The sequence below is a fragment of the Barbus barbus genome (genome assembly GCF_936440315.1).
Source record: "Barbus barbus genome assembly, chromosome: 40".
Lineage (NCBI taxonomy): Eukaryota > Metazoa > Chordata > Actinopteri > Cypriniformes > Cyprinidae > Barbus > Barbus barbus.
Window position 1 is genome coordinate 25,611,238 of NC_136718.1, and position 19,344 is coordinate 25,630,581.

The 19,344-nt window shown below is 35.7% G+C and overlaps 2 protein-coding genes across 3 annotated transcripts in view; both read left to right on the forward strand.

Annotated features, from left to right (window-relative positions):
* LOC306859702 (N(G),N(G)-dimethylarginine dimethylaminohydrolase 1-like) overlaps nucleotides 1-8,152 on the forward strand; it is a 74,410-nt gene extending 66,258 nt beyond the window's left edge. For both annotated transcript variants that reach the window (XM_079400898.1, XM_079400897.1), the window contains exons 5-6: nucleotides 4,008-4,151; nucleotides 6,165-8,152. In XM_079400898.1, the coding sequence (XP_079257024.1) occupies nucleotides 4,008-4,151; nucleotides 6,165-6,281 (261 nt within the window). In that variant the 3' untranslated portion in view covers nucleotides 6,282-8,152. The remainder of the gene's footprint in view (nucleotides 1-4,007; nucleotides 4,152-6,164) is intronic.
* Nucleotides 8,153-8,810: 658 nt separating this feature from the next.
* On the forward strand, nucleotides 8,811-12,208 carry LOC306859703 (UPF0690 protein C1orf52 homolog). Its single transcript, XM_079400899.1, has 3 exons — nucleotides 8,811-9,329; nucleotides 10,454-10,667; nucleotides 11,654-12,208. Exons 1-3 carry the CDS (start codon nucleotides 9,057-9,059, stop codon nucleotides 11,809-11,811), a joined length of 645 nt encoding a protein of 214 aa, XP_079257025.1. The 5' UTR covers nucleotides 8,811-9,056; the 3' UTR covers nucleotides 11,812-12,208.
* The last annotated feature ends 7,136 nt before the right edge of the window (nucleotides 12,209-19,344 follow it).

Consider the following 19,344-nt stretch of genomic DNA (forward strand, 5'->3'; position numbering starts at 1 on the left):
CAATTAATAGAGTTAAGAAGGAATTATTAACTGCATATCATTTGAAATATTGAATATTGAATGCACATCCAATGTTATAGCTGACCTGAATTGATTTTTGCACAGGTTTTAATCACTAAAATGCTTGTATGTGCAACTCCAGGTTTCCTGCAATCATGGAAATATGTAAAAGATTAGTGGATATTTACTTACATAAATTAGTTATTATAAATGTAATATCTATCAAATGCTTTTTTTTTTTATAAATTCAGCCCTGTGAGCAGAAGAGACTTCTTTCAAAAACATTAAGATACTCATAATATTCCAAACGTTTGGAATAATATGGCTAAATATTCCCAGAGAGCAAATGCTTAAAAATGCATTAAACATTCCAGAATATGAATTTGGCTGGATAATGTCGAGTAAGTGCAGTGAACAGTTAAACACGATGAATCTGGAGTCTTGCTCCATCTCTAATGCGCTTCATTCCTCCAGCGTGTGGATCTCGGGGTCTAATGATAGCAGGCTGTTCTGTGACGCTGGTTCCTGCTCAGATTCAGATCAACAGTTTGGCATTGGAATGCCTGGATTTTGTGGGATCAGGATACTGAACTGCGCAAACATGAAAAACATTGTTATGGAAATCAGTTGCGTTGCGCCAAAGTTTCCTTATCACTGCAGCCACTTTATCCGTCCGTCTTTCTGTGTTGTTTTGGCTTATTCCCAGATTCCCAGCAGGGATTCAGCGTTTCCCCTCACATTTGCAGAGGTATTCAGATGCACAGAGTTTAATCACATGTGAACCCACCCCGTATCCATGCAAGAATTATGATTTCAGGTGTTAAAGTTGGAATTGTTACGGAATATTTTTCTGTACTTAATTGGAGAAAAGTCTAAATTTACAGAACCACAAATGAACAAACATATATACATATGTGTAATGAACACATGCTAATGATCTAGGATGCACTAATTGTAATCTACCATACTATTTGAAATGCATATAAAATCCATTTGGATTACACAGATTTAACATAAACTAATAAACTTAATGTGATGCATATTTGTCAGTCACACATAAATAAAAAAAGGTCCGATTTCTGCACTCAAATAAATCATTTATAATCATCTATTTTAATAACTGTTTGCATTAACTATTTGATTTTATTTAAATAATATATTTATATTTGTAATCATTTTATTTAATGCATTTATAATATTTCCATATATTTTATATGAATTTGGCATCTATTTGATTTTAATTAATTATTTTTGTATTTTTATACATGTTTTTTATGTTTGTATTTTTAATAATTCTATTTAAATAATTGTAATATAAATATTCATATTAAATAGTCATATTTATAACGTTTGTTTTATTTTTTTATTTAAACAGTTAATTTAATTAATTTTCATATTTTATTATTTTAATTAATTTTTTATTTTCATATTTAATCCCATAATTCAAAAGAAATAAAATATATATTTTTATTTATTCATAGAAAATTGTCTTTTTAGTATATATGTGTGTGTGTATATATGTGTATATATATATATATATATATATATATATATATATATATATATATATATATATATATATATATATATTTTGATAAATTTATATATATATATATAATATTTGTGTAATATTGTATTTTTTTATATATTTTTAATGTATTCATTAATATAGCTTAGAATCTGCATAAATCTGTTCATTGTGAAAACAATTACATTTATTCAGTTAAACAGTATGAATATGTCATGCCATAAAATATGGTAATACCTGTGGAAAAAGCAATATTCAATTAGTTAAAATGTATGAGAATAAAACTAATTTTATAAATCAGACCTGCTTCATTTATGTACTGTGTGACTGACAAATATGCATCACATTAAGTTTATTTGTTTATGTTAAAACCGTATTATCCAAATGCATGGAAATTTTATATGCGACTCAATTTACATGAATCTTAAATTTAGGCCTAAGTATTTTTTTTCATGTAGAATGCATATTTTTTCCCTTTATATCACAGAAAGAGTAAACATAGCATGCTATTCTGGAGGGAAAAGAAGGGATTGTGGGTCGAATGCAGTCTTCAGTGTGGCGTCTCCCTCTGCTGGTGTCTCACTGCGTCACTCGGGGCATTTTTGACTGATGATGACATTTTGGCAGCAGTGATGCTCGTGATTTTCTCCTCTGCGGTTGCAGCTTCATTCTCACTCTAAAATTAGAGCTTTTAGGACGGTCATTTACAGACATTACAATCATTAGCTGCTAAACGCTTCATTGTGTGTTGCGTCAGCCTCGCTTGATTTTATACGGCTGCAGATGAGCTTTAACGCAGATTTACTGTGTTCTGCTTTACTCGTTAAAAGAGTCGCTCATTATAGATTACAGAGCAATTAGACCGAACGCTGTGTGTGTGCTTATGAACACTATTGTGTGTTGTCCCTCAGAACAGATCTGTGTTCAGACTTTTATTATTCAACAGAATTTAGTGCTGCAAGAACAAACCGACCAATCAGAGGCTCCGCTGCTCTCGATGAGGTTATCAAATACTTCTAGAATAAGTGTAGAACAGTTTAAAAGCCAAAAAGTGAGGAAAGTTTTATAATCGACTAAAATGTGTGTGTGTGTATATATATATATATGCTACATACTAGTTAAACATAAGATAAACATACAACAATGCAAGTATAAGAGGAAGAAAAAAAAAACTTGTTTACTTGTGTTATCTTAAACAAAGATAACACAAGTAAACACAACATGCAGTTTTTAAATGAAGGGTTTTTTTTATGAAAACAAATCCAAACCCACATGGCCCTGTGTGAAAGTGTTCAACCCCCCCACCCCTCTAGCTACACCCAGGCCTGATTACTGCCACACCTGTTCGCAATCAAGAAATCACTTAAATAGGACCTGCCTGACAAAGTGAAGTAGACCAAAAGATCCTCAAAAGCTACACATCATGTTGAGATCCAAAGAAATTCAGGAACAAATGAGAAAGAAAGTAATTGAGATCTATCAGTCTGGAAAAACTGGGCAAAAATGGCCTGCATGGCAGAGTTTCAAGACGAAAACCGCTGCTGAGCAAAAAGAACATAAAGACTCGTCTCAGTTTTGCCAGAAAACATCTTGATGATCCCCAAGACTTTTGGGAAAATACTCTGTGGACTGACGAGAAGGTGTGTGTCCCATTACATCTGGCGTAAAAGTAACACAGCATTTCAGAAAAAGAACATCATAGCAACAGTAAAATATGGTGGTGGTAGTGTGATGGTCTGGGGCTGTTTTGCTGCTTCAGGACCTGGAAGACTTGCTGTGATAAATGGAAACATGAATTCAGCTGTCTACCAAAAAATCCTGAAGGACAATGTCCGGCCATCTGTTGGTGACCTCAAGCTGAAGCGAACTTGGGTTCTGCAGCAGGACAATGATCCAAAACACACCAGCAAATCCACCTCTGAATGGCTGAAGAAAGACAAAATGAAGACTTTGGAGTGGCCTAGTCAAAGTCCTGACCTGAATCCTATTGAGATGCTGTGGCATGACCTTAAAAAGGCTGTTCATGCTCAAACCCTCCAATGTGGCTGAATTACAACAATCCTGCCAAGATGAGTGGGCCATTCCTCCACAGCGCTGTAACAGACTCAGTGCAAGTTACCGCAAACGCTATAATATAATATATTAAGTATAATACAAAATAATAATAAATCTTAACTATATTATTTATTGGTATTATTAATACTTTAATGTGTAATTTGTAATGTTTAATACATTAATTATTTAATTATTAATACATTAATTTACATTTATTAAGTCCGTTTCTTTCTTTCTTTCTTTCTTACTTTAAAATACCTGATATTTCTTAAATGGGCTGTATTTTGCTTGGTAGCATTTTATTGTTTCCTGAAGTCCACTTATGATGTTAGTTATTTTATTTTGTTTATTGTATTGTGTCAGCATCATATTGCAAATGATATTGTTTGTATTGAGTTTTTGTGTTGTATGTCTGTGTGTGTAGATCATGCAGCAGATGAGCGATCATAAATACGATAAACTGACACTTCCTGATGATTTGGCTGCAAACTGCATCTACATGAACCTGCCGGGTAAAGGAGACGTCCTGCTGCACTGCACACCTGAGGAGTTTCCTGAGAGTGCCAAGGTCACACACACACACACACACACACACACACACACTCACTCACACACACACTCTCTCTCTCACACACACGTTTGTTTCTGTGAATTGTGGGGACTTTCCATAGACTTCTATTACTTTTATACTGACCAAACAATATTTTTTATCCCCTAACCCTAAACCATACCCCTTACAGAAAACCTGTTTGCACCGTTACACTTTCAGATAAACATCATTAAATATTTTTAATAATTTTTTCCCCCTCGCTGGTCCCCACAATGTCAAAAATTTCAGGTTTTACTATCCTTGTCAGGACATTTCCCCACAATGTAGCGTAAACAAGTACACACACGGGCGCGTGCACACACACACGTTATTTTTATATATATATATAATCAAGAGTAATTAAAATACCAGTTATCTGAGCACATCATCAAATTGTTTTTTATTTGTATTTATCATGTATAAGTCATAATTCACTGCATAACCCTACATAACATACAAAACTTACAAATAAAACAAATCAAATCCAATCAATCAGTCTGTCTCATTTGATATAAAGAAGTGATTTTAAACATTAATAAGTGACTTTAAAGGTGTAGCTAATGTTATTATAATAGTTATTATATTTACATTTAGTCATTTAGCAGACACTTTTATCTGAAGCAACTTACAAATGAGGACAATGGAAGCAATCAAAATCACCAAATGGCCTGGAAGACAAGGGGCAGACAGTGTCTAAACAATATGTAAGAGTGGAACAGAAAGCATCAGTAGCACTGTTAGCATCAAGAGATGGTAAATGTTTAGGGGGAGGAAGCGATGCAGATGAAACCATAGCAGATAGCCAGGAGGGTGAGAGTGAGCGTAGGTTATTATACCTAGGTAGGTAGTTATTATAGCTAATATTACTATAATAGATACTAAGAATAATATGTAACTTGACTGAGATGTGTAATCATCTGGTGATCCAGTGATGTGTTTTTGAAGCTTGAGTGAGTGTAACACTGGTCTCTTTAAGCTCAAGCGCGGTTTGTCTGGTGTTGATGTTGACGTCACACAGCGCTGTAATAGTTGAGCTGATTGTGTGAAACAGTAAGAGATCTTGTGGTTATTTTCAGACTTGTGTGCTGGAGGACTCTTAGGAAAACACGGCTAGGCTTTTGGAGGATCTCCATCCAATGACACACATCTCTTTATGAGGCTTTGTGAGATGGTGTAATGTTGCTCTCGCAGCGTCTGAGATCTGCTGGCGCATTTGGATGTTAACGTCATGAGCTCTGGATTACACAATGCTTCTGTGCTTTCATTAAAATAATAATTTTAAACTGTGATAAGTTTACTGCATTGAATATTATAACATTTTTGAGAGCTTTACAGAATAAATGATTCACTCATGAAAACATTTACCTGGTAGAAGCCAAAAATGTAAAAAAAAAAAAAATTATTAAATTTATTTTATTCTATTTTCTATTAAATATAATAATTTATATAAATATTCATATTATTTGTAAAATAATATTTTTATAATATAGTATTTCACATAAGACAATTTAATGATGTGCTCAGAATTGTTATTTACATTTCAGTAATTCATTTAATATTAATATTATATAAAAATTATGTTTTTATGAAATCTTATTAAATATGCATAGGACTTTAAAACTTTAGGTGATATTTAAAACACTTATACTAAAAGCAATTACCAAAAATATATCTATATGGACTGAAATGTTTAATTATCCAATGATCCAATTTACATAAATATTATTTCTTATTTATATAGTATTTATCTGTTAATAATATTTCACATAAAAAGGCACAATTTCATGATGTGTTCAGAACTTGATTTAAATTTAAATCAGTAAAGTTATATTATTTATATTTATTAACGCATTATTTATTTATTTATATTTATATTTTTTTAAATTAAACCAAAAATATGAACATTTTAGTTTGAGCATTTGTTTATTTTAAAATGAATGCAGTCATTTATTTGCTAATATATTATATTCATTAATACATTAATGTCTGCAGGTGTTTGAGAAGCTGAAGGATCACATGCTCATCCCGGTGTCCAATCAGGAGAAAGCGAAGGTGGACGGAGCGCTGACCTGCTGCTCGGTGCTCATTAACAAGAAGAACAACATCTGAACCACACGCAGAAACACTCAAAATAAATCAGATCGTTTCATTTTAAGGGAAGACAATATAAAATCAGGTCTCAAACCAGTTGCTTTATAAAATGTGAGGAAAATTTGCATGACAAAAATTGCCCTAAACCTCAAAATGTAGCTGTAAACTGCTAAAATCATCTGGATCCGCTCAGAATGACTGAACTGAAAGTGTTTATCACATTTAACGTCCATCAGTCCCCCAAAAAAGCCTGTTTTAAAACAATGAATGCTGATTTTCTGTTGCCTAGATAGCAAATCATAACGTTCATAAATAGATTTATAGACCAATTGAACTGTGTTTTCTGGAAAAAAATAATATCTGCCGACATGTGCAGATGTGATCTGTGAAACAAGCCATAGTGAAGTGCTTTTACTGAGTAATTGAAGCAAAACATGTTTTTATAGATTTATTTTTAAGCACAATTCGTGTGTTTCTTTGTCCTGCGGTGAAGGCAGAACCCAGATAATAACAAATAAATTCTAAGAATGTTTTGCTAACATTCCCATTAAGTTTTTTTGTTAATTAAAAAATTTAAATTTCTTGGTTATGTGAACATTTTGAAAACATTCTTTTTGAAAGTTCTCTGAAACGACTAAATTGTAACATTTAAAAAACATTGTTACAGAAAAAAAAGTGTTTCATGAACAGTTTTAGTGCTAACGTTATTAAAAACCAGATAACTTTGACCAAACGTTCTATTAACGTTTTGTTAACTTTAGGAGAACCTTGCCAGAACATTCTTTATTAGCTGGAAAAGTGTTTAGTCTAGTATGTAGCACATATTGAATTTTTGTGTGTTAACCTGAAAAAAAGGTTGATGTTGACAATCATGTTGATATTAGTTGGTTGCCGTTACAGGAAATAGAAGGTCGGTCGGAGCGCAATGCATTGTGGGATACTGTATTGCAGATCATCCAGGTATTCCATGCATGCTGAACATTTGCAGACTATGCAATCTTTACATACTGCAGTAATAGAGTAGTATGCTAGTCGATTCAAACATAGTCACGGTTTCACGATCCTCAGGTGCTGATTGGACGTCGCTCCTCACTGTGACGTCAAACTAAACTGTGACGTCCAATCAGGGCATCTATGTAATTAAACAGCCCACCAGTATTGGTGCATGCTACCGTGACACCACTGACAACTTGTTGCATTAGCACCTAGCTAAATTACCATTAACAACAATAACTCATTAGCATCATACATTTAAAACCTGTGCACTGACAGCGTTACTTTGTCTTAACGCATCAGTTTATTTCACCTAAAATGAAGCTCAGAGACACAGGCTTGCGCCTATAAAACAGGATTTAGAGATGTCCCAATGCTTTTACGATGTCGACAGATAAACACATCAGCCGCCTGGACGTGAATTATAGGCCACGATGAAAACGCAGCTGTCTTTTATATATCGGTCTCATTCTTCGTCTCCTAGATCCTTTGCAAAAGACGTTATCATTATTTCCCTGCCAGAAAGACACTTGTAAAATATGCCGCAGTTGTCGTGAGTCCCACTGTATGATATCATAAACGCTGTTTATTAGCCATCTGCTCATCCAGAGAGAATTTCGTGTCATGAACTTCAATTCACCCTGAGTTTTCCCTGCTGTCATGCTGAAATCTGTCATCATCCTAAAAAAAAAAGAAACAACTCAGGTCTTTGGGATTCTGCTGCCTGCAGTGTTTTCTTTCTACTCTTGTATTTTCTAAAAAGTGAACTATTTTCAAGGCGTTGTACACTGGACTGCTCGAGATAGATGTGACTTGTATATGTGCCATAATTCCTTTAACACTGTGTCTTTGCTCTTTATGAGGGGTTTGTTAAATAAAGCAGCTTGTGAATGCGTGTTTTGTGGTCGTCGTGACTGATGTTGAGGTGGTCACCACAGGTAGATATAAAGTAGGGCCTACTTGAATGCACTAAAAAAATAATTCAATACTAGAAAGTACATAAGTAGTGCATTCTTATTTTTTGTGCTAAATGAAATTGTAAAAGTTATAAATACACAATTAAAAGTATATTTCTACTTCAGTAGTACTTAGGTGCAATTGCAAAAGTAGCCTATGCTAAATGATTTTTCTACTCAATTTCTCTATGAAACGATAATTTACTAGCTTAATTAACTCTAGCACTCTATTATTATTATTTTTATTCTCTTTTAGACTTGCACTCTATTCAACTGTTTGTTAACACTAGGTTTTCTAATCTTTTTGTATTCTATTTATTTATTATACAGTTAATAAATGCAAAAAACGCCTCTAATAGCCTACTAGCTTGATTCTATCTGTACAAAAAACCTTGCTGCGTGTACTGCGTTAAGCTAAATGAGACTTGTTACAGCACTTGCATATTATTGCTCATTTGTTGGTTTTGATTGCTTCCATTGGCCTCATTTGTAAGTCACTTTGGATAAAATGCCTCATCAGGTCATCATTGATCCGATCTGACGCGCGCTGAGAAATGTAACTGGTAACACGTGACATCGAGCGTCTACGTCAACCGCGGTCTGAATCCCGATACTAACGAAATTAATATTTTTAATAGCTCTTTATTTGAAAACACGCCGTTTAAAAATACAACTATGCTAATCGTTGTCGATTTTATTTTTGTGATTTACGCTCCGCCTGCGCCTACGTCATCAGCGCGCGCCGAATTCAACATGGCGAGTGTTGTTTAGTTGTTATTGATCTGCGGTTCCGAATAAATCCACAATCACTGAATCCAGCTGCTTTCCCTCGTCTTTGTCCACCATGAGCGATGAGAAGCAAGCAGAGGGGCGTAATTTCTTCATGGGTTTTGATGATCTGAGCGACAGCAGCAGTGACTCGGACAGCGGTGTGAAGAGCCGAAGCGAGCCGGAGCTCCCCGGATCTTCTGCGGCGCAGAGCCGCAAACGAGCCGCCGCCGAGCCGCTGCCCAAACCCGACGATCTGTTCCGATCCGTCAGCAAACCCACGTTCCTCTACAACCCGCTGAATAAAGTCATCGACTGGGACAGAAGAGCCGTCAAAGCGCCTGAAGAGGTCAGTCTCTCATAAATCCGTTATTAGACGATATCTGTGACCTGTGCTGCTGGCAAAATGACTCGCAATGAGCACATTCTCAAAAATGACTTCTTTTTATTTCCACATTCTTCATTAAAAGACATGTTTGAAGTCGACAAAGTAACTTCTGAGAAAACGTTTTATGAAGCAAAATCACCAGCAACATTGCATAGTTTGGAATATTAATAATCACAATATAGTCATTTTTTATTTTAACTTTATTAAAAATAAGAACAGATGCAAAAAAAACAACAGTACAACTAATATAAGATTGAAACAAATAGGCCTAGTGCATTACTTTTTTCATTTTACATGTATATTAAAAGCATTCAAGTAAGAAAAACAAATAAATCAATTCAGTTTTCATTATAAATCCCTGCTAAAGAAAACTATAGAAACCATCACAGAAATTCTAACGGAACCATTAGCTTTTTCCAGTAAAACCATTACAAAATTCCTTTTTGTAGTGTGTTTTGGGCATTTTTCCAATAGGATTTCACCAATAGAATCCAGACTTCGTTATAGTTTCCATTAAAACCAATACAATTCCCATCATAACCATTAAATCCATTACATTTTCTGTTGTGTTTTGGGCAGGATTATTAAAACTACAAAAGCAGTTCAGTTAAGAGCAGTGATGTCAGATTAACTTTGAGACAGACGGCCTATATATTAAGTCCTACTGTAATGCACGGATCTAATATAATGTTACACATATGTTTTCCCTAAACAGATTATGTTTGCATGAATAGCCTACTTAGATACTGTAATTCTGTGTAGTATGTGACAAATTCATAGGATCTTATGAAATCCAAACCAGAAGACAATGAGCGCCGTTCTGAAAAGGGGCGGGGCTACGTAAGGTCTATAATAAATACATCTGTTTAATTAATGGAATTATTAAATAATGCAATCTAAAAATAATACTACTATAATAATTTTATTTAATTAATTTAAATGGAATAATTTCAACAATTCAGTACATTTCAAACGTATTTATGATTTATCATAACTTATAGGCCACCTCAGTGAAATCATATAATGTGGAAGATGTCCGTCACTTACTCTGATTGTTTGACTGTAAAAATTTTTGAATGTTTCAGCCTCCGAAAGAGTTTAAGGTGTGGAAGAACAACGCCGTTCCTCCACCACAGACGTATGTGACGGAGGAGAAGAAGAAAGGAGCTCCTGATGGGATGGACATGGCCATCAAATGGTCCAATGTATACGAGGACAATGGAGATGACGCCCCTCAAGCCCACGGTGGCCCCGCCCACTTCCTGCCAGAGGAGGAGGAGCCACAGCAGCTGGCCTCCGGTAAAGTCTAACTATCTGTCTATGTATTAGGGCTGCACAATATGTTGCATGCAATTGTAATGTGCATCTCATCAGTAAAGCCGGTTCTGTGATTAGTAATAAATCTCCATCACCCGTACTATCTATCTATTAGGGGTGCTCCGACTGATCGGCTACCGATCACTATCGGCCGATAATTGCTTTGGGATGTTTGATCGGCGCTCTCTAAAAAGGCCAATCTCAAAAAACCGATCTGTGCAATAAGCGAGCTGCACAGTTGACAAAGGAATTATCACGTCCTCACTAAAGTTTATAAATTGCAATTCTTCTTAATTCTTGCCAGTGTTTAAACCATTCAGCGCTCGTGCTCTCTCCTGGAGACCGGGTGCTCACACACACACACACACACACACGTTCCAGGAGCTTCTGCTGCACACGCTGAATTAAAGTGACAGCGCATTGTTTACTGTAAATATGAACATGGATTGACACGAAAGTGTAGTAATTACACCATAAATGCATATAATAAAATCTACTGTGTTTGTCTAAGGCTTTTTGGCTAGGTTTAAAGGAAAAGATCACTTTTAGATAAACAAAGGAATAATAGATGTACTCGTGGAGGTAGAAAAACTAAGTTCTTTATGCTTGTAAAAGATTTAAATGCCAAAGAAAACTGACAGTGGTAAGTTTTAATTCACAATGTTTGTGATAATGTCAGAAAAGTAGTTTAAATGTTTTGTCACTTGCTATAATATATAAATCTAGAAGTAAATGCAAAAGTAAAAAGCATTGAATAATGCGTTTCTTATATTTATTGCATTTAAACACGTATGAAAAATTATATTACTGTACGGTGTAAAAAAGGATCACAAAGCTGAAAGCATTTTAAGTAACAATGTTTGGATTTATCTATCTATCTATCTATCTATCTATCTATCTATCTATCTATCTATTTATCGTCCATCTTGAAGCTGTTTTGAAGTGTTTGACGCTCTTTCTCATCCCAGATGACGATGAATCAGACAAGCAGCAGACGTCTGGTAAGAAGCGTCGCGTGGAAACGTTCCAGCAGAAGGAAAAGAGAAAGCGGGACATCGGACAGGCCACGTCAGATAAGAGCTTTGTGGAAGAGGAGAAGCGAATCCTGCGTCAGTGTATCGAGTGACGCATCCATTTAGATTTAACCCGCTCCGTTTGTTTTAATTCCTCAGTCTTTAGTCTGGGACACTTTATTATTCCAGCATCACGTCCGTGGAAAGAGGGTTTGTTTAAGACATTTCCCTGCAGGTTGTTTTAATGATGTTTGTGTTTTGGACGTCTGATTTCAACTGTAAATTTGCAGCTTGTAAGGAACGTTTTCCACTGGTTATTTAGTTTCCTGTATATTTCCGATAATTTGTAGCTTCTCAAATGGATAAAGTGCTTCTCTCTGAGTCTGTGTTTGTATCTCTGATGTAAGTGTGTGTTTGTACTGATGTTTTACTGTCACTAGGTGGCGACACTGAATAAGATTTGATTCTAAGTGGCTTTGAAAGCTCAAATTAAAACTAAATTTAGAAATGCAGGAATTTCATAAGTAACTATTAGGTTTTGCTCTCAAATATTTACTTTCCCAAAACTATATACCTGGTAAAAGTGTTTTTTTTTTTTTTTTTTTGTTAGTGATATAGCGACCCTGGAGCACAAAAGCAGTCTTAAGTCGCTGGGGTATATTTGTAGCAATAACCAACAATACATTGTATGGCTCAAAATTAATAAAAAAAAAATTATGCCAAAAATCATTAGGATATTAAGTAAAGATCGTGTTCCATGAAGATATTTTGTAGATTTCCTACCGTAAATATATCAAAACTTCATTTTTATTAGTCATATGCATTGCTAAGAACTTAATTTGAACAACTTTAAAGGCCTTTGCACATTAAGCACGAACAAGCGAAAGCAAAAGGGTGAGGAAACCAGTGTAAACAAACACCGAAGAGTCTCCTGGATATAAGAGAGTGGATTCTGAGTTCTTGGGTATTTGAGAACAGATTTATTCTCACATGTTCTTCATACAGAATAATATTTCTCCACTGAATGAGTCTCTGTTTTCTTCACGTGCGCCAGTGTTATGAGTCAGAGCGCGTTCACTCTTGATCTTCCTTATTTAAAAAGAAAAATCAACTGAAACATTTTTCTACACATGAAATATGAAAGCAGATAGACATGATTATAACGATATTTTCTGTATGTGTTTTGTTTGCAGCTATTTTTTTTATATAGCAATAAAGGATGTTTATGACTAATATTAGCACTAGCAGTGTATCATTAATAAGCGTACAAAGAGTGCATGTGTCTGCTTATTATTATGGAATCAAAATCAACTATAAATCACAACTCTAAGTTATTACAAGCACTAGATGAAGGTTTAAAGTGGGTAAGCAAATACATTAATAATTAAATACATTTTCAAGCGTATGATGGTAAATCTATGGCATTCTTTGATAAATATAATGGTGTATGATCATTTAAAACATGCATTACCATAGTAAATAAAGCCATAGTGCTATTTAAGGGTCATGTGATGTTTGAAATTCATTTTTTAATGTGTGAATGATCAGATGTCTCGGTCTTCTCATCATATCTTGTGTAATGTGTCTCACTCCAGCTGTCAGTTCAGTGCAGCTGCAGAGGCCGATCTGTTCTCCCGCGGGTTGAAGATGTGGAAAGCGTGTGTAAGTTTCTCCCGGGAGCATGAAGTGATCAGAGATTCCAGGGAATTCTGTTGTCTCCTCAAGTAGGGCTCGCCGCAGTCCACAACATCCAGGGGGCGTGGTTGGATCCACATCTAGGGGGTGGAGATGGGTAGGTGTAGGGGTGGAGATGGGGTGGTTTAGGGGGTGGAGATGGGTAGGTGTAGGGGTGGAGATGGGGTGGGTTTAGGGGGCGGAGATGGGGTGGTTTAGGGGGCGGAGATGGGTAGGTGTAGGGGTGGAGATGGGTAGGTGTAGGGGTGGAGATGGGGTGGGTTTAGGGGGTGGAGATGGGGTGGTTTAGGGGGTGGAGATGGGTAGGTGTAGGGGTGGAGATGGGGTGGGTTTAGGGGGTGGAGATGGGTAGGTTTAGGGGGTGGAGATGGGGTGGGTTTAGAGGGTGGAGATGGGTAGGTATAGGGGTGGAGATGGGGTGGGTTTATGGGGTGGAGATGGGGTGGATATAGGGGGGTGGAGATGGGGTGGGTTTAGGGGGTGGAGATGGGGTGGGTTTAGGGGGGTGGAGATGGGTAGGTTTAGGGGGTGGAGATGGGTAGGTTTAGGGGGTGGAGATGGGGTGGGTTTAGAGGGTGGAGATGGGTAGGTATAGGGGTGGAGATGGGGTGGGTTTATGGGGTGGAGATGGGGTGGATATAGGGGGGTGGAGATGGGGTGGGTTTAGGGGGGTGGAGATGGGGTGGGTTTAGGGGGGTGGAGATGGGTAGGTTTAGGGGGTGGAGATGGGTAGGTTTAGGGGGTGGAGATGGGGTGGGTTTAGGTATATGTAAGGTGGGAGGAGTTGGATCTGGATCTAACCACACCCCCTGGATCTTGTGGGCTGCAGCGAGACGCTTCTCCGTCTCCTGTGGACGTGAAACAGGTATGTGCCCGGCCTTGTGTTTTCCTCACGCCTGAATGAACATCAGGAGATTCCAGCAGGATTCTCAGGGTTTATAATGCGCTTCTTTTCCACGACCTTGACGTTCAGCACTGAACTAGAAAGAATCATCAAGAACTTTTTTAATCGCTTATTATTGATAGTTATGCGATTAATCTAATGTTAAGTATTAAAGGGTTAGTGTTTGTGCTCCAGACATGAACGATTCCTCATTTTGTGATTATTTATTATTCTGTAGAAAAACAAAAATTAGCTTCTTTTTTTATTTATTTTTGTATATTTTTCATTATTTATTCTATTATTTTCTGTTTTCATTTTAATTTTAGATATTCTTATTCTGTATAGAAAAAAAAAACAATTTACTTCTGGAAAAACTTCACTAGCCCTATATTCTAGAATATACTCTATATTTATTTGCGTGTGTTTGTGTGTGTTTATGAATATTTTGAATTAGTTTGTTTTGTTTTAATTTTAGGCATTATTCTGTAGAAAGATTTTTTAAAATTGTATTTATATTTTTTTGAAAGACACATGATTAATTAATATTAATATTTTGAATTGTTTTTTATTTTTATATTGTCTTTTCATTTTAATATATTAATTTAATGTTAATTAGTCATTCATTTATTTGTTTTATTAGTTTAGTTTTTTAAATGTTTATTTTGTGTTTTAGATTTAGTTATTTTAGATATTAGTTCAGTTATTTTTGTTTAGATTAAGTCAATCTAAATGAAAATGAGAACTGAAAGAGCTGAAATAAAAATACAATAAAAAATTCAAGTTTGTTTTATTTCAGCAAAATATGCTGCAATTAAATAAACTTTTACTGAAATATAAATGAAAACCATTTTTACCTAAAAAAAGTTTTTTTTTTTTTTTTTTTTCTTCTGTCCTTGAGACTGGTAGAATCAACCTAGCTAGAACACTGCATAGCAATGCCCTAGTAACATCCAGAGCACCCTTAGCAACGCCCTAGCAACCACACAGCATTTTACCATTGCAAACCCCACTCACATTTTCTTCTGAAGATAAAAACAAGTTATTCATTGAAGTGTCCTGCTCTGAACTTTCTAACATGTTTTCTAGCTGTTGTGTTTGCTGAGTTCTCGTGGAAATGTACAGCGATATTTGTGCGTTTAGTGAATGTTTGACCCTATAAATGTGATTCACGAGCACAGTATGAACAGCGACCACAAACATGCATCTATTAAGTGTTTCCACAGAGCCTGACCTGAATTCCAGCGCGCGTTTGCGTCTTAAGACTGGACTGGAGTTTGTGGAAAATCAGTGTAAATGTCTGAATGACGATTCTCTGAGCGCAGAGACATATGGCCTTCATACATATTCAGATCTGAGGTTTCTGTGGCGTTTTTGTGTTATGAATGGGCTCGGCTGACAGTGTGTGTATTCATTAAAGGCAGAGCGGTCGTCACGGCGATTGAGAGGCAGGTTTCCAGACTGTCCGTCACCATAGCGATGAAAAACCGGAAGCAGTGACCTTCAGTGGGATGCTAGGCTGCGGGAAAGCACACACTCGTGCTTATTAGTAGCCTATCTAGTGAGACCGAACGTCAGTATAGAGCAAAAAACCTTCATAACAGACCTGCCATGAGCTCTGAAGATGTTAAGCAATGATATATTTATTCTGTAGAAACAGGAAATCAGTGTAAATGGTATTTTATTTATTTACAGATTTATTTTTTAAGAAAGCCAATTTTTGCAATAAGCTCATGTTTACATAGTATATATATAAAACACGCCGACGTGTTTGTTGACCCCACAAAACATGGTCAGGTCAAAGTGTCGGAATTATTTTTGGTCCCAAATTTGATCAATTTTACTGGTAGTCCACTGTATGAGGAATTTTGGGGTATAATATGTCACAGTTTACTTTATTTTGCTATCCACACTATCCTGCTATCCTACATAAACGAACTATACTGCACCCACTAGTAAAACAATATCAAAAAATTATATCTAGTGTCTGAATCATTTTATAATGAATACCTGTTTACATATATTCATATTTTGCAATAAACTTCTTATTGAAGTAATTAAATTATATATATATATATATATATATTGAAGGATCCTTAGATCCTCACATGCAAATTGTGTTGTGTTTCTATTTTTTTATGTTTTTTAATTAATTTATAGTCATTTATATATATATAATAATTTTATAATCATTAGTCATTCATATTATTTGATTATTTTTGTTATTTGATTATTATATTAAGTATTTTTATTGTTTATTCATTATGTTTCTATATATTTTATTTTTTATTAATTTCCCTTGCTTATGCATTTTCATTGTTCAATCTCATGCTTGTGGGGTTTCATGAACTGTTTTGTCTGTATGAATAGAGATAGATAAGGGGGAGTGTTTATGGAAACTCAAGGTTTAAGGGATGATGCTGTGAAGCAGGTTTGGTATAACAGTACATGTTGAATTTGTGCTGGTCAGATGAAGTCTGAACATTGAAACATACACAACTAAGATTGTTTGATAAACTCTGATACTTTTTACCATCACGTCATCTCCTGCTTCTGCTCTTCTCTGGCTTTTCTCGATCAACTTCTACTGTTAAACACTCATTTTGGGTATCAACAGCTCTGCTGACTAGTTGTTCTGTTACTGGACAAACTGATGTTTTCTGATTGGATCTGGCGTTCAGGGCTGGATCCTAAATATCTGGCGTGGAGACCCGATCTAACAATATATATGATAGATATATATACACACAAAATATATATAATTGTGTGTGTGTGTGTGTGTGTGTGTGTAAAACAACTGTATTGAAATATACAGTATGTAGTCTACAATAATTTCTACCATAAATTGTTGATTTTTCATGCTAAAAGCAGTTATGTGGCTTTAGAGTCTCATTCTTCATTGATCAACAACTAAAATACATTCACATTGATTGTAGGTAATATTAACTTTTATGTTCTTGTGTCCACTAAAATCCACCCTATAGTACGCCATCCAAACACTTACTATGATTTGAGCCGCACTTGTCGTACTGTTACAGTATAGCAAATGTAATTTCCTTCCCTTTTAGGCTTCATCCAGACACCCATGAAGTGCTGGAGATGCGGTGTACTAATTGTAATCTCAGACACTATGCAGCTTAGTAGTAAGGGATCTGACGGACAGATTGAACAGCTTTCATGATGAGTGTGGGACAGCACTATTCATTCATCACAGATGGACGGCCAGAGCAGGAGACTCACAGTCTGACCCTCGGCTCGAGAACCAGCGGGAGGAGAGACCGGTTTAATAAAGACCACAACAATCCGCGTCACACCAGACTGACCGGTGTGAGTTCAGTTCAGACTGAGAGGAGTCACATTTGACCGGGCCAAATGCGTTTGCATGATGCTAAGCTTTTATTAGTGTGTTGCCATGCAGTTGCTAGGGTGTTTTGGGTGGTTGCTAGACCGTTGCTAGGTGGTTTGATCAACAAGTGACAAGACTGATACTTTTAATACTTTGTGGTTTGATCTAAGAATCCAGCGATAAGCCGACACGACAATGCTAGAATCAATCATAAGCGTGTGTGGGTGGAGCCTCTCTGCAAGCGCATTGACTGTGTTCACAACGGATTGGATAGCCTACATAATCTAATTCTTAAATATTAAACACTTTTATCATGATTAAAAATACATACTGAGTGACTGATACACTTACACTTCAGATAGAGTTGACAGTTGACCAACTGGACACAATTATTGGTGCCCCTAGAAATCCGTATGAATAAAATATCAGAAGTCAGAAAACCTTAAAAAAATAATAATTATAATTATATATATATATATATATATATATATATATATATATATACACATCACCACATGTTGTTTGGGAGGGTTTAAAAAAATTCTCCTAGCTCATCCAAAAACAAACTCCAGCATATTCAGTTATCAGACACGACTGGCACTTCAAATGGGACTGACTACTATGGTCAGATGAAACTAAAAAATTTGTTTTTTAGCAGCAAACTCTCAAGATGGGTTTGGTGAATACAGGGATAAAAAGTACCCCATGTGTACAATACTGCGGTATTTTTTATGTTATTGGCCTATATTTCTGCTGGAGGTCCTGGGCATCTTGTTCAGACACATGGCATCATGGATTCTATCAAATACCAACAGATAAAAAATCAACAAGTGTCTGACTCTGTTAGAAATCTTATAATGGGCCATGTTTGGATCTTCCAACCGTACAATAATCCAAACACAAACCTCAAAAACAACAAAAATGGGTCACTGAGCACAAAACCAAGCTTCTGCTGGCCATTCCAGTCCTCTGACCTGAACCCTGTAGAAAATGAGTGAGGTGAACTGAAGAGAAGAAGCTGTGAATCTATAGGATCTGGAGTGATTCTGGATGAAGGAATCTCTAACCTCATCAGGCATTATAGGAGAAAATTTAGAGCTGTTAAACTGACAAATGGAGGTTTCAAAAAGTATTAAATAAAAGGGGTGCCGTTAATTGTGGCCAATGTGTATTAGAGTTTGAGTAATAGAATTAGAGAACTCACATGCTAATAAAAATACTGCTCAAACTACAGTTATATACAAACAAACCTTACCTATCCAGTGAACTGAAGCCTCTTAGTCTGGACAGAAACAGGAAGATCAGGTGTAATTCTAACAAAAGACAACAGAATTACAGAACTAACTGACTAAAAATACTGCTTAACAAACTTACAATAAACAAACGTTACCAAATCCACCTAAAATTTAGCTAATGAATAAAAACAGGGGGATTTTATGAGTTAACTCAATTCACAGAGAGGAGGCACCTGCCTCTCACCACGTATGCAGAAATAATGGCGGTGGTTGCAAACAGACGTTCATCGTTTGACGTCATGTAGAAAAAAAAAAAAAAAAAAAAATTCTTATGATCAGATCGAATTTTTGAAAGCGAATAATTTTTCCACTGAGTATTGAATTTTCAATATGAAAAGCGTTACATGACTTGGCTTACAAAGCTCAAGTAATTTTTGTGGTTTAAGGCATTGGCCTGGTTTATTCTACAAATAGTTGACTAACGTTAAAT

Coding starts and splice junctions, on each gene's coding strand:
- LOC306859703 (XM_079400899.1), top strand. CDS start 9,057: ATGAGCGATGAGAAGCAAGCAGAGGGGCGTAATTTCTTCATGGGTTTT. Junction 9,330..10,453: donor CCGTCAAAGCGCCTGAAGAG/GTCAGTCTCTCA, acceptor TGAATGTTTCAG/CCTCCGAAAGAGTTTAAGGT. Junction 10,668..11,653: donor GCCACAGCAGCTGGCCTCCG/GTAAAGTCTAAC, acceptor TTCTCATCCCAG/ATGACGATGAATCAGACAAG.